This window comes from Prunus avium, chromosome 3 (genome assembly GCF_965620075.1).
Source record: "Prunus avium chromosome 3, drPruAviu1.hap1.1, whole genome shotgun sequence".
Lineage (NCBI taxonomy): Eukaryota > Viridiplantae > Streptophyta > Magnoliopsida > Rosales > Rosaceae > Prunus > Prunus avium.
The window spans coordinates 30,527,154-30,541,589 of record NC_142286.1 but is presented as its reverse complement, the minus strand read 5'-3'; the positions used below and the strand labels follow the sequence as shown (position 1 = coordinate 30,541,589).

At 36.2% G+C, this 14,436-nt stretch overlaps 3 protein-coding genes across 3 annotated transcripts; 2 read left to right on the top strand and 1 right to left on the bottom strand.

Moving 5' to 3' along the window:
• Nucleotides 1–2,365: 2,365 nt before the first annotated feature.
• LOC110765913 (cytochrome b561 domain-containing protein At2g30890-like) lies at nucleotides 2,366–5,020 on the top strand. Its single transcript, XM_021969155.2, has 4 exons — nucleotides 2,366–3,243; nucleotides 3,319–3,483; nucleotides 4,034–4,182; nucleotides 4,475–5,020. The coding sequence occupies exons 1-4, from the start codon at nucleotides 3,109–3,111 to the stop codon at nucleotides 4,785–4,787; spliced, it is 762 nt and encodes a 253-aa protein (XP_021824847.1). The 5' UTR covers nucleotides 2,366–3,108; the 3' UTR covers nucleotides 4,788–5,020.
• A 601-nt stretch (nucleotides 5,021–5,621) lies between these two features.
• LOC110765944 (myosin-G heavy chain-like protein) lies at nucleotides 5,622–6,914 on the bottom strand. The gene is made up of 3 exons (XM_021969191.2): nucleotides 6,606–6,914; nucleotides 6,098–6,175; nucleotides 5,622–5,999 (listed from the first exon to the last, which is right to left on the bottom strand). The coding sequence occupies exons 1-3, from the start codon at nucleotides 6,811–6,813 to the stop codon at nucleotides 5,704–5,706; spliced, it is 582 nt and encodes a 193-aa protein (XP_021824883.1). The 5' UTR covers nucleotides 6,814–6,914; the 3' UTR covers nucleotides 5,622–5,703.
• A 1,388-nt stretch (nucleotides 6,915–8,302) lies between these two features.
• Nucleotides 8,303–10,622, top strand: LOC110765910 (GDSL esterase/lipase At4g10955). Its single transcript, XM_021969151.2, has 2 exons — nucleotides 8,303–8,646; nucleotides 9,486–10,622. Exons 1-2 carry the CDS (start codon nucleotides 8,429–8,431, stop codon nucleotides 10,504–10,506), a joined length of 1,239 nt encoding a protein of 412 aa, XP_021824843.1. The 5' UTR covers nucleotides 8,303–8,428; the 3' UTR covers nucleotides 10,507–10,622.
• Nucleotides 10,623–14,436: the final 3,814 nt, after the last annotated feature.

Genomic DNA, 14,436 nt, shown 5'->3' with positions numbered 1-14,436 from the left:
AGTGTTGGCAGCCATTGCAAGGGATGTGCTTGCAATTCCAGTCTCTACAGTTGCCTCAGAATCTACTTTTAGCACGGGAGGGAGAACAATTAACTCGTTTCGTAGTTCGTTGAGTCCTGCTACGGTTGAGGCTTTGATTTGTACACAGAATTGGTTAAAGTCCACTTCAATATCTTTAGAAGTTGAGCCTACCATTGAAGAGATGGAGTTCTATGAAACAATTGAATCAGGTAATAACATCTCTTTTAATTGTTTATAACTTGTGTGTTTATTATGTTGAAACTAAATTTGTGATTGTGTTTCTTATGTAGAAATGAAGAAATCAAATGCTATGGGGCCTTTACATGTTTCTTGTGATTGAGAAAGGAAATGAAGACATGTTGCGTATTGTTTTTTGTTTTTTGTTTTTTTTAAAATTCTAGTTTGATTTGTATTAATTAGTTGGATATTGAAGTTTATTTCTATTTGTACGCAAATGTGGGATTATATGCATGTTGAACTTTGTTTTACTGGAAATTTGCTTAACTTTCCATGTTTGATGTATTGGATTTTTGGATTATTTGATGATAATTTTGTTATTTGTAGCTAGATCAGTTTCTGTTTTAGGATGTTTGTTAACAGGTTCTTTGTTATTGTAAGATGTTTTGTTTTATGTCTAAACCGGCCGAACCAAACCGCACCAAACCGATTATGAATGGTTTGGTTTGGTTTGGTTTTCATTTTGATTGTAACTAAAACCGAACCGAACCAAACCGTCATATTGTAATTGGTTCGGCCGTGATTTTGAGGGAAAACCGATCCAATCCGGACCGTGCCCACTCCTAGGTATATCCATTTAATTAATGATCTTTGGCACATTCCTCATATAGATTCAAAGGAGGTCTCATCTTTGATGCTACTTTTTAACTAAATAAGCTATTAATTATTGCTTAGAGCATTAATTAGCATTCTTTCATTCAAGGTCATGAAATGATTGTAAGATGACAAGGCTGTTAAAATCAAATGTGACATGTCAACAACATAAGGAACTTTTATGAGTGGTTCATGTGATATTGTGATGAATCCAGAAGACATAGACTTCTTTCAGTGTGTGGGTTAATAATAGAACAGCATATTTCTCATCATGGTGCTTCTTACCGATAGCCTGTTTAAGGATTTTGACATCCTAGCAATAAATGATCCGGATGTGCAACAAATTCTAGAGTGTGACGCGTAAACTAAACCGCGAAGAAACATACACACACTCAAGATGCTATACATATGTAAACAAAATTACTATCCTGTACAGTCACGAGGTTAGATGTTCTACTCTAGACGACTTTACTCAAGGTCTTTCAATAGAACCTGTCATTTACAGATGGTAATCTGATAGAGTTCAACTCATTAGGAAGTCTACCGCATAACAACCTAAATCGAGAGTCTATGAATTGTAGTTGGTGCCTGTAGCGCTATTGTTAATTTTACTATTACACTAAATTCGACAACGGGTAATATCATATTTAGTCTCAATATCTTAAATCCACAAATTTCTTAAAAGACGGTCTCTACTTCACTTCTTACAACCAGCCATCACATGAGATAATTTTATAATATATAACTTAACCTCTTCTAGTCTCTTCATTGATTTACTCATTGGGGGTGTACATAATGATCATATGATGAATCATCCAACTAGAAATTCTTTTATCCAAAAGTCATTCATAAACAAAGCTCTTGGCTTGACTAAGCCCAAAGTTTCTTATAATTACAGCTAGTCTTATTTGCTATTACTAGCATATTTGACAACTAGGAGAGCCTGAAGTTTCTACTCTTGTCATGCTATCATCAGCTTCATCCAGTAACTGTATAGGAGTTCTAAAAAGATAAATAATAATATGCATTATATTATACTGTAGTTTTCCACCCCACGGAAACATAAAGCAGAAACTCTTTCCCGGTTTAGATTGATTCTGATTAGGTGTGTGGATCACAAGCAGAACAGATTAAGGTTCTTTCTCTTTTTGCACCGAAAATTAATAGTAAAACAAAAAAAAAATTAAAGATAAGCTCTCTTTGTCAAACATGTAACAACAAGTATAAGTTACAAATGTTCATGATGAAATTCAAGGAATCAATCAAGTGCAGTATTTGAAAAGGAGAGGACCACATTTAGCTTTTTTTATGCAATCAAGATTAGATTTCCCACAACAACAAAAAGGTTGCATGAGCTACGCTGTCTTTGGTCCACCAGCTATACTGAGATGTGATATGATCCATTGTGCCATGTATAATTTTAACAGCTTGGATTGGTCTGCAGTGGTGATATTATAGAAAGAAAAAAACCCCACAAAGAAGATGGTCAAAATAAAATTCTCTCTTGTTCCAAGACTTTCTCTCTCTTCCTTGAGATTTCTATTGTAAATCGAGGTTATATTAATCCTAAAATAAGAGAAATTCAAACTTTTTAATGTTTTATGAGTAAGGTTGTGGGTTTTTCTTCAATGGGTTGGTGCAATATTTTCTGTTCAAGCATACAATACTGCACAATGGTTAGTGGGAAGGGGAAGATAATGTTTAAGTAGTGAACCCACAATGCTATTTTCTTTGAACATTGAAAACCTGACATTCTTTTTGCTCTGAAATTCCACATTCTTCTTTCCATCAACCAAAAAGCCTGTCAAAGTGAACCCCACAAGGTTGAAATATCACTTCATGCCAATTATCCTCCACTTTCTTTTCTTACTCATGTTTTCTCACTGAGACCATCAACATCCATGCAATTCCCATCCTTATTACATTAAAGAATCCCACTTCGCCTTCTTTAAACCGAAAGAAACAGAAGGGAGGAATTAATCTTGCAGCTTTTAAGCTTCTTTCTTCAACTTGCTCACTTCCATTGTGACGTATCAGTGTTTTTTTTTTGAAGTGGGGTAATTTGTCTGTGGCAGAGAGAGAGAGAGAGCATAAGCTGCCAATTCTGTAGTGTGTGTGGGGGGAAGAGACTGGCAAGGCAATCAAGTGCTGTGATGCACTAAACCTTATTGTCTGCAACTGAGGCTTCACCAGCATACAAAGCTTTTCAACATCTCATTAAGTTGGTTTGTGCTTCATTTTCATAGATAAAGCAAGATGCAGTTTCTTCAGAAATTGGGTTTCTTCTGCATTCATGCAAGTGTTCTTCTTCTTCTTGTTTCACCACTCGTCAGCTCATCTCAAGAACACACAAAAGGTGCAAGCAGTCAAGAGGACAACAATATTCATAAGGTATTTCATTCAAAACTTCCTGTATTATATTGATGATGCTAAGTGCTAACTAGATTTTGGTGCATGATTTTACAGCAGATGAGCCACAAACTATTGTTTGAAATCACACTCCATGGGTTTCTTCTTTGGGCTTCAATGGGGTTCTTGATGCCTCTAGGAATACTTGCCATTAGAATGTCACACAGAGTGGAGTGTGGAAGAAGGCTCAGAATTCTCTTCTATGTTCATGGCTTATCAGAGGCAAGTTCTTCTATGTTCTGTTATTTTATCATGCTCTTCCATAATCTAGATTAACAAAGAGAGATGTCTTTTTTTTCTTCTTCATGGTTTTGAATTTCCATCACTTGAAAAAGACTAACTAAAGTGTTTATTAAAAAAAAAAAACATAGTTTATGCTATAAAGTTTGTTTATCAGGATCAGATGCCCCACTCTTACTTCCAAAGATGGTGAAGGGAAATTAAAGCAAAATGATTTCTGATTGGCAAATTGTTTAAGTAGCACACAGTTTCCTGATAACCAATCAAAATTTTCCTTTTCTTTTAAAGAAGATTATCATGAATGCTTAGAGGGCAAGAGAAGAGTATGATCATAAGATTCATAGCTTTCTGATTATTTTATTTGAGACTTGGCACATGTGTGTGTGTAGAACATAATTATAGTGTTAGGTGCTGCATTTACCAAATCTGAAATCACATCATACACACAACACAACTAAATATATGTACTGGCTTTTGATTCAATTAATTACCACATGAGTTTCATGTCTGATTAGTTTATTATGTTCAACAGCTGCTCTCTGTACTTCTTGCAACAGCAGGAGCGGTAATGTCCTTCAGAAACTTCAACAATTCCTTCAACAATAAACACCAAAGGGTTGGGGTAGGCCTGTATGGTCTAATATGGTTGCAAGCCCTGATTGGGTTTGTGAGGCCACAGAGGTAAACTACCAAAAGTCTTCACCAAATCAATTTGTTTTTTTTGTTTTTTGTTTTTGTTTTTTGTTTCAGTATGAACTTGTGGTTGTTTAAAAGAGCAAAAGTACAGAATATTTTACTGTAAATGAAGCCTAAGTTAAGAAATTATGTAGAATGGTTCAATACTTGTATTGTTTTCTCTTTCAATATGTTTCTTTTTATTGAACTTTTGTAGGGTAGAGGGTTTAGGGGGGAGAAGAAAAGGTGAAAATGATTTCAATTATGAGTAGACTACATCTTTTTTTATGCTCTGCAGGGGATCCAAGGGAAGAAGCATATGGTTTTCTGTGCATTGGATACTTGGAACTGCAGTTTCCCTACTTGGGATCCTCAACATATATACAGGTTTACAAGCCTACCATGAGAAGACATCAAAAGGCATAAGGCTTTGGACCATAATTTTCACTGCTGAGTTCTGTTTCATTGCCTTCTTCTACCTGTTCCAAGACAAATGGGTGTATATACGAAAGCAAGGAGTGATTTTGGGTAGTGACCCAGTAAGGCCCACTATAGATCAAGTGGTTTTGCCACCAGAAAAGCAAAAGGAATTAGTGACAGAGTCTTGTTAAGAAGGCAAATCACCAAATGGCCGGTTTTAAGTTTTAACTGACATGGAATTCCTCTTCTTTTTTTTTCTTTTTTTTCTTTTTTTTCTTACTATATGGAAAATCACCAAAAGCTTTGGTTTTAAGCTTTTTCTTCTTAAACTTTTTCACTAGGAACGGTTGGTGTTTATAGCTGGTGAAGCATTGGATGTTGGGATGTGGATTTCTTCTAATAAAATAGTGATGTTTTTTGCTAATATTAAGTTATTTTGAAACACAAATTGTCATTTGAAGTTTGTAAGTTGGACTCTATCTGAGATTTTGAGGCTTCTATGAGTAACAATTAAGCAGAGTGTAAATGTTTACAAAGTGAGTGAAGAACGCAATTTCAAGAAGTTGGTGTCATTTATTGAACTGCAAGACAATTGTTGACCTATTCCTTAAGAAACTTAACTCTTAATTAAGAAATCTCTAATTAGCTTTCACACCCAACCCAAGTATAAAGTCTGCCTCAAGCCTGTTTGAATGTCAAAAGGGGTTTCGTTTTCATGGGCAGTTGCTGAAGTACAATCTGTAGATGCAATGACTATAGGAGATAACATTCTGAGCTCTTATAAGGGATGCATTACTACAAGGGGCTTGTAGCTCAAGTGGTTAAGAACATTTACCCCTACACCTGAGATTCTAGGTTCGATTTCCCCTCCCCCAATATAGCTTGTATAAAAAATAGGATGCATTACGGATATTTCCAATTATATCAAGGGGTCAAGACACCTTAACATCAAGTAAAAAGCATGCAATTGGCAGACTGATGCAGAAAATACTTGATCTTCACAAAATTTATGAAAATTAAACAAAAAGAAAAAAATGAAGTACTTGAAGCACTGCATCTCCAAATTCATATAACTTAATTTCTGTATTCTATTTCAGTAGTATAATGTCAAGGGAAAAGCTGTACATAACCTGTTAATATAGCAATTCCTAATATTACAAGAGGTGGAACAAGTACAAATGCTCCAATGGTGGCAAAGAAAACTGAATCATTCCTCTTAGATACTTCGTTTAAGTAAGCCTGTCTTTTGATATTTCTCTTCTGCGAGATGGTTAATTCCTTGGCAATCACCTTTTTAAAATTTTTACCAAGTGGAATGCTGAAATCACCGTCTCTGTCCCCAACCAACTGCGCTAGCTGGTCACGAATTGTAAGTTTCCGGGAGCTACCATCACTCTCATACCCTGGCAATCAAACATGTAATTCTTAGCATTCTCTTTCTTCATTTTCAGTGAGCAACATACGATATGTCTGTTTCAAAATGTGGACAGAAATCACATACCACCATCAACTGATGAGCTTGTTGTAGAGGTAAGTTGCTCCAGAAGATTCAGCTGTGTGCGAGCAGATGACGAAGATCCTGTAAAGAAAAATGCATATGAGAAGTGTTTAAAGTGAAGCCAATATACTCTTACATTTAAGCTGAGCTTCTTGCATCACTGAATTTCAAGTAACCAAATCCAAAATAAAATCTACTGCTTTTCAAAAGGGAACAGAACAAAAGGTCATGGAAGCCAGAACTACGAAAGATGGTTAAGACCGTGACATAATAAAGCACTGCAAAGAGTCTTAGTGTCACTCTAAAGTCCTTGCTTTTCCTCTAATTGCTTGCTAATGTCGAATCGCATCGTTATATAGCAGACAGTGAAAAAGCTTAGATTAGATTGTTTAAAGGGCCTCAGAGGTAGTTAATATTATCACTTTAAGCTAACTAAACTGATTAAATTGGACACTCAATCAGGTCTACTGATTATAACAAAAGGGTAAAAGAACATTCATAGTATACTGACCGGAGAGAGAAGCAGGAGGGTCTTCGTCTTTAACCCAGCTCTCAATTCTGTCTGACTGAGCAGAAGTTCTAAAAGTAGTATTGGACCTGAACTGGGGTTTGCGTTTTGGGTTTAGAAATGGAGGACGAGGAGGAATAGAAGAAGAAGAAGAAGAAGGAAATGGAGAAGGGTTCGGGTAGAGAGAAGCAGCAGTAACATTCAGGGCCATATTTTTATGAAATTTGTGAGTTTAGAAGGTTCCTTTTCCATGGCCTTTCTTTGAGGCTATAATTCAGTTGGCCTTCGAATTTCTGTTGCATTACGCCGACCTCAACTTATGTGGGCTAAAAGAAATGCGGGAAAAAGCTCCTCCACATATATTGCACTTAAACATACCTCTGTTTTTAGCTTTTTCTTTTTCTCCTAGGGGATAAAAAACATGCTTTTGCATATTGGAAAATAAATTGGCTATCAAAGGGATTTATATGATGCAAATGACAAAATAGTTTGGAGAACTTAATGCTAGAAAAGTTGAGAAAGATTGCATCCTTGAATTAGAATGAGTAATGAATTTTAGTTTGTTGTATTAAAGGGATGTTATTGGTGTGGGATGATATATAATAACAAATAGTGACTACCTTGAGAGTATTTCTAGGATTGTCTCTAAAATTTAGCTAAATTTGAGCTAAAATAGCAAAAAAGTTATTACAGCAAACTACTTAAAAAGTGTTTCCTCCTACAATGTTCTCTATTTTCCAAAAGTGTGTTTTTCCAATGGAGAGCCAAGTAGCAAACTTGCTGGAGTTGCGATTTTCCCTTCTTGTCGTCGAAATGAGTAAGGAGCGGAGTATAGCAACTCGGCTGAAGATGCTCTTAGTTTAAGCAAAGAGACTAAACCAATTAGCGGGACTGTGAATTGCAATTTCATTAGTTTGGTCTAAGATTATACTTCTTTTAGTGTAAAAAATCAAGCTAATTTTAATTGTAAATTGTGACTACCGAATTAAGTAGCCGGTTTGAATCGCTTTTTCAATTTTTTTTCCCCACCCCTAACTTATTGAAAAGGAGATTAAATTAAATCAATTTCTATAAATTTAATTGAATCACATAAATTTGGATTCTACTAATTATTTGAATACTCAGGTCAATGTTTGTTGTTAAATCCTAAATATTTGAAGTTTGAACTTCCAGATTACGCAAACCATTAATATCTCCGTGGCCCCCACAAACAGTGCATGGCCCCCATAATCTAACAAAGGATCACCGTTGAGGAAGGATCCTAAGGATATCCTACTGTATAAACTCTGACTTTCGTTAATCCCACGGTCCCCACCAACATAACATAATCCAACTTGCAATCTGATGCTAAATCCCACTAAATTACCAAAATAACCTCACGATTCATTGCCCTCTAAGAAATGCTTTTTTAGAATCACGCCAATAATTAATTTTGTGTTCTACTTATATCTAAATTATATAAAGTTTTTAAAATTAAAATAAGGGCCATGATGCATGTTTGTTTTGTTCTCCATTTGAGAAATGTCATCAGCAATAATTTGAACATTTTCTTTGAAATTGAAAACAAATGTTAGCAAAAAATAATTGGAGCAGGGGCGTTATGGTCATTTCGGACTGAGCCCGTCGACACGGCCAGTAATATGACCGTTGGAGCCCTGCAAAAACCAGGCGTTTCGAAGCATTAAATTAAATTAAATAAAAAGGGCAAGGAGATATATCCCAAGGTTTTCAGCGAATCAGATACCAAGCAGAAGACTTCACAAGTTGAAAACCCAAAACCTTTCCTTTTCCATAACCCCACTCAACCCTCTCTCTCTCCCTCTCTCATGGAAAGAACCCCAAAACAAAGGGAGGAAGAAGCTGAAGAAAGAGGCGGTGGCGGTGCTGGTGGTGTCGGTGTATTATTAATGGCCGAAGGTGGTGCAGAGGAGATAGCCAAGGAGATTGTGGCAGCAGAGGAGGCCCCTCATCCGTACGCTTTTCATGTATCTGGACCTCGAAATTTGGCTGCTCCGAATTGGAGGGACCTTATAAACTCTAGTTGGTCAGTACCCATTTCATTTCCTTTATGATTTTTGTAAGATTTCATTGTCTTCATTCTTGGATTACGGTGAATGGCCAATATGTTACAAAGCTCTGCTCTTAAGAGAGTTTCACATTTTTGGCAGAGGAGGTTTCTCTGTCTTTAAGAAATTCTGTGTAATGTGTTGAATTGTTGCTTAAAAAACATTATCAGAATGGGTTTCATTACAAATTTGAAAATTTGGAATGCCATGCTTGGATTTTTTTTTGAGTTTTATTGGTTGGTTGGTGTAAAATATAAAAGGAAACTACCTTTGAAACAGAGAAGATAACAGAGTTTTTTTTTTTGGGTCTAGTTTTTGTCAGTCTATGTTTTGAGCTTTTATTAAAGAGTTAATAAATTAGGGAAATGCATCTTAGATCTCAGATCATTTCAACTAGGATCAGCCGAGAAACCTGGTATCAAATTTCGCTGCATTTTTGTGGGACTTTCCTTAAGTTATGGGCTCCTAGATTTTTGAATTTTGGGGGGTGATCTCATTCCATTCTTCTAGTCTTTGATATGGAAGGTTATTATTCTATGATGATATGGATTACTTATGGAAAGTTAGTTCCATTTTAGTAAGCTCAAATTCCAATTATAGTTAAGTCTCGAATTTTTTTTTGGGGTCATATAAGTCTAATTTGTATCTTATTGTGTTTGCTTGGTTGCTTTGTTTCAAATTTAGGCAGAACTGGTTCTGGGTTAAACTTCTTATGCTTGTTTGTCTCCCACATATGACAGTGGCACAACTTTCATGTAGCATAGGGGATGAAAAAACATATCCCACTAATATTGGTAAATTCTTTCTTTTCATGCAGGAAGGACGGGAATTATAAACGAACTGTGATTGCATGCTTCATACAAGCAATATATTTGCTTGAACTCGATAGACAAGAGAATAGAGATGAAACAAATGCTCTAGCTCCTAAGTGGTGGATACCTTTTAAGTATAAACTATCGCAAACCTTAATCGATGAAAGAGATGGATCCATATTTGGGGCAATTTTGGAATGGGATCGGTCTGCAGCACTTGCTGACTTTGTACTTATCAGACCAAGTGGTGCACCAAAGGCGGTTTTAGCACTTAGAGGAACATTGCTCAAAGGCCCAACTATGCGAAGGGATATCGAAGACGACCTTCGTTTTCTTGCTTGGGAGAGCTTAAAGGGTTCTGTTAGGTTCAAAGCAGCTATGGAGGCTCTGAAATCAGTTGCTGAAAGGTATGGAAGCAGTAATGTATGCATTGCGGGACACTCATTGGGGGCTGGATTTGCTCTCCAAGTGGGAAAAGCATTAGCGAAAGAAGGGATGTATGTGGAAACTCATTTGTTCAATCCGCCTTCTGTTTCGCTAGCAATGAGCTTCAGAAATATTGGAGAGAAAGCAGGATTTGCTTGGAAGAGATTGAAGTCAATGCTCCCTTTGAGAAATGGAGCTCAGATCAGCAGTGAAGAGGGAGATAGGACTTCTGGTTTTGGACTGAAGAATTGGATGCCAAATTTTTCGGGTTTGAAGAATCCTGGTATGGGTTTGGGAAAATGGGTTCCTCATTTGTATGTAAATAACAGTGACTACATCTGCTGTTCTTATACTGAGCATGACGGAGCAGAAGTAAACAATGCTGACAAGGAGAATGTGCGTCCAACAAATGGTCAAGTAGCAGCAAAGCTGTTTGTGATGTCAAAGGGAAACCAGAAGTTTTCGGAGGCTCACGGTTTAGAGCAATGGTGGTCTGATGATTTGGAACTTCAACTGGCTATGCATAACAGTAAGCTCATTAGCAGGCAGCTGAAATCCTTGTATAGCCTTCCAGCTCCACAACAAACACTTGCTAGATAACAAAGGCCCTCTTGTTTTCTTTCTTTCTTAAATAACTAGTTTTCAACTTGGGCCTTCCATACTGTCATGTTTTTATACTTTGTCCATCAGTTCATAATGGCTATTGCCTTTGCTCATCGTTGTTTGTCACCTGTGTTTATTGTCATTTTCATTTGTTCAAGTGCTCTAAATTTTACGAAGATATCTGAAAAAGCTTTACAATTTTTCCTTCCACAGTACCTCAATGTGAAATAAGCATGAATAGGGGTGTAAAATAAATCATGTTGTGCTCTGCTTGGCAGGATATGACAAAGTCCTGCTCATGCTGTGTTCATCTTAATAATGTTCGGGCACAATTGCATCTTAATAATGTAAATACTTCTGTTTCTTCACATATCCACAACTTAAAGGAGAGTTGGAGAAACTAAAATATAAAGAAAGATATATAGGAGCTAGTTGTATGATTGGGAGTGCTTGCTTCAGTGTAATATTTACCATCACAGGGGATTTTCAAAGTGTTTGCTAAAAACTGAATAATCTCAAATTGATGAGTTAAGCAGCGAGCATCAATCAATCAAGCAAACTGAAGCCTAGACTTGCTGCTGTTGCATTAAATTTCTTACGTCTTTCAGACTAATCCTTAGCGTTTGCTTGGGAAGCACTGGATTGTGAGGAGAGATGGATACTTTTTACTGTGCAATCTGGACCAGGACCAGCAAGAATGTTGACTTGACCGTGGTAAGAGATTTCAATCTCAACCCAGTCATTAGTTGGGATATCAAAGAATCCTGATCCTTCATCAATACTTATGCTCACTGGCCTTTTTGCATCCTCTATAGACTCGAAGCGAATTCCTCGTACCTTAATTAAAAATAGCGGTAAGTTAAAAAAAAATTACATATAAGTTTATGAATCCTCTCTTTGAAATGGATGCTGCAATCTGAACTAATATCAATTCAAGATGATGTATGACCTGATCTTTAAGGGGAGCCTGGTCGGTGACCCCGTGCTTGCGACTGAAAACTTCGAGGAGCCCATCGTCTATGAAAGATGGGTTCTTGGGTGTCTGTAATTAACTCAATTTTAACATGAAAATGTTTTAGTAATTAATGGGTATATATGTATGGGTGTTGCTATTTGGACAACATTATTACTCACCACCTCTCTAATATGGATGGATCCCATATATAGTGGTGGATCCTCTTTTAGAGAGATAATCATCAATATGATCGTACAAATGAAGGGTGTTGTTATTTTGACCATATTTACTAAGGGTCATGCTAGGGATACCAACTTGGGAGACCAACTTGGGATACCAACTCTCTAATAGAGGTGGAGCCCACCAATACAATGGGTCCCACGCTCTATTAGAGAGTTGGTATCCCAAGTTGGTCTCCCAAGTTGGTATTCCTAGTATTTTCCATTTACTAATTACTTGAATCCGATATGATTTGACCACTCAATTGTGTTATTGAAATTTGAGTACTTTCTTAATGCACCGTTGTTCATTGATTTTGTAGGACATAATTGGATATCGAAATGGTTTCCGATTTGTCTAATTTTTTGTAAGGATGATCTATGAATGAAGACCTAAAAAATAGATGGTTTGGATTATTGAGAAAAAAATTGTAGGGTACCCTAAAGGGCGTCCCTCAAATAATTTATTTGAGGGATCCCTCAATAGAAGGGGACTGTATATATATGTATATATATATATATAAAGTAATCAAAACATAGCCAGTGAAGGATATAGGTTCAAAACTCTCAGGCACCCAATGAATACTTATAAATCCCCTCCCTAATAACTTGTACTCAAAAAAAGTAAACAAAACCTAAAATCAAAATTGATGACCATTATCTCTTCTTCTTTTTTTCTACTATAAATATGAAAAACATCAATGTCACTTGTACAAAGGAAACAAAAAAAAGTTTAACTTGCATACTAGTAGTGGAGGTCTTAAGTTCAAATTTTGATAACAACAGAAATTCCTGATGTACAGAGAGGATTGCCCTTTTGGTGCATTTGACACTTGCAGAATCAAGTTTTTATGAAAAATTAGTTATCAAACTAGGGTTAAAGAGAGAGAAAAAAAAATACAGAAAGATGTGCCAAAATGAAAGTGCCATTTTCCTTTTTTTGTTCTTTCCATTTAATCATACAACAAATAGTGAGATGAGAGAGAGAGAGTGCAAGCAAGGTTTTCATCAAATATTTTACGGAAATAAAAGCGCACAACAGAAAAATGATATCATCTATGAGGGAGCAATAAAAGAAGTTGAGTGTAAATTCCACGATCATTACGTACCTTTCAGGAATGTGAAGCATTTCCCACTGTCCAAGATGATTCAACACCTTTACTATTGCAACTGAGGTTAGGCTGTTAGGGAAAACAAAAGTATAAAGTACTAAAAGAAGAATATGTAATTGGCTTATTTTCACAAATGTTTTATGAGGTTTACGAAATTATCACATTTGATACTTCACGAAATTATCCCATCTATATAAAATTGGTCCCTACTGTGAGATTCCGTAAAAAATTCTGTTAAATTGATGATATGGCATGTATGTGGAACCTATGTGTCCAAAAATAGCATGCCATGTGGATCTGAATAAAAAAATTATTTTGAAAATGTTTAAAAAAATAAAAATTCAATAAAACATAGAAAACTTAAATTTAAAACTTGAAGAAAAAAAAAACTGCTGACTCCCCCTCCCCGTGCATCCCATTCTGCATTCCGCCTCCCACCTCCCCCTTCCCCTGACACCCACTCTCTCTCTCTCTCTCTCTCTCTCTCTGATTCCTCTGTTTATCTCTCCCTCTTTCCTCTTTATGCTCTCACTCCCTCTCCCTCTCTTTCTACTCTATGTCTCTCTCTCTTTGAAGCATTTCCCACTGACAAAGATGATTCAACACCTTTACTATTGCAACTGAGGTTAGGTCGTCTCTGTTAGGGAAAACAAAAGTATAAAGTACTAAAAGAAGAATATGTAATTGGCTTATTTTCACAAATGTTTTATGAGGTTTACGAAATTATCACATTTGATACTTCACGAAATTATCCCATTTATATAAAATTGGTCCCTATTGTGAGATTCCGTAAAAAATTCTGTTAAATTGATGATATGATATGTATGTGGCGCCTAGGTGTCTAATAATAGCATGCCATGTGGATCTGAATAAAAAAATTGTTTTGAAAATGTTTAAAAAATAAAAATTCAATAAAACATAGAAGACTTAAATTTAAAACTTGTAAAAATAAAAAATAAAAACATCTGCTGACTCCCCCTCCCCAGCCTCCCATTCTGCAATCTGCCTCCCTCCTCCCCCTTCCCCTGCCACCCACTCCTCTCTCTCTCTCTAAGATTTTTCATCAAATCTTTTGTATCGAGTAATTTTTTTTTATATATAAAAATGATATTCTACTTTAATATAATCTAAAGTACGGGGAGGGAGACTCAAACTCGAGTGTATAGTGGGGAGCACATCCACTATAGCCAACTTGGCTAAGCTCATATATGCAATCTTTCGTATCAATAATTAATTCACTGTAATGGTAACAAATATGTACAATCAAAATCTCCACATTGCAAATTCTCTCTCTCTTTTTCCCTCTCTCCCTCGCTTTCTCCCCCACCCCGATTTATCCCCCCAACCCTCGACATACTCCGCAAAACCCAACCCCCACAGAACCAAAAGCAACCAACCTGGCCACCATCTTCCCCAACTTAGCCACACCCCACCCTAGACCCACCGCCTAGGCCCTGCACCCAAATACCCCTCATTTTTATATTTTTTCTTGCTTTTTCATCTTTTTTCCTAATCCTTTCAATTTTAAAATTTTAAAACATATATATATATATATTTATTTAATTCGCACGTTTTTATTGGACATTTGGGTTCCACATCATCAATTTAACGGAATACTTGACGACTTCTCATGATATGAATC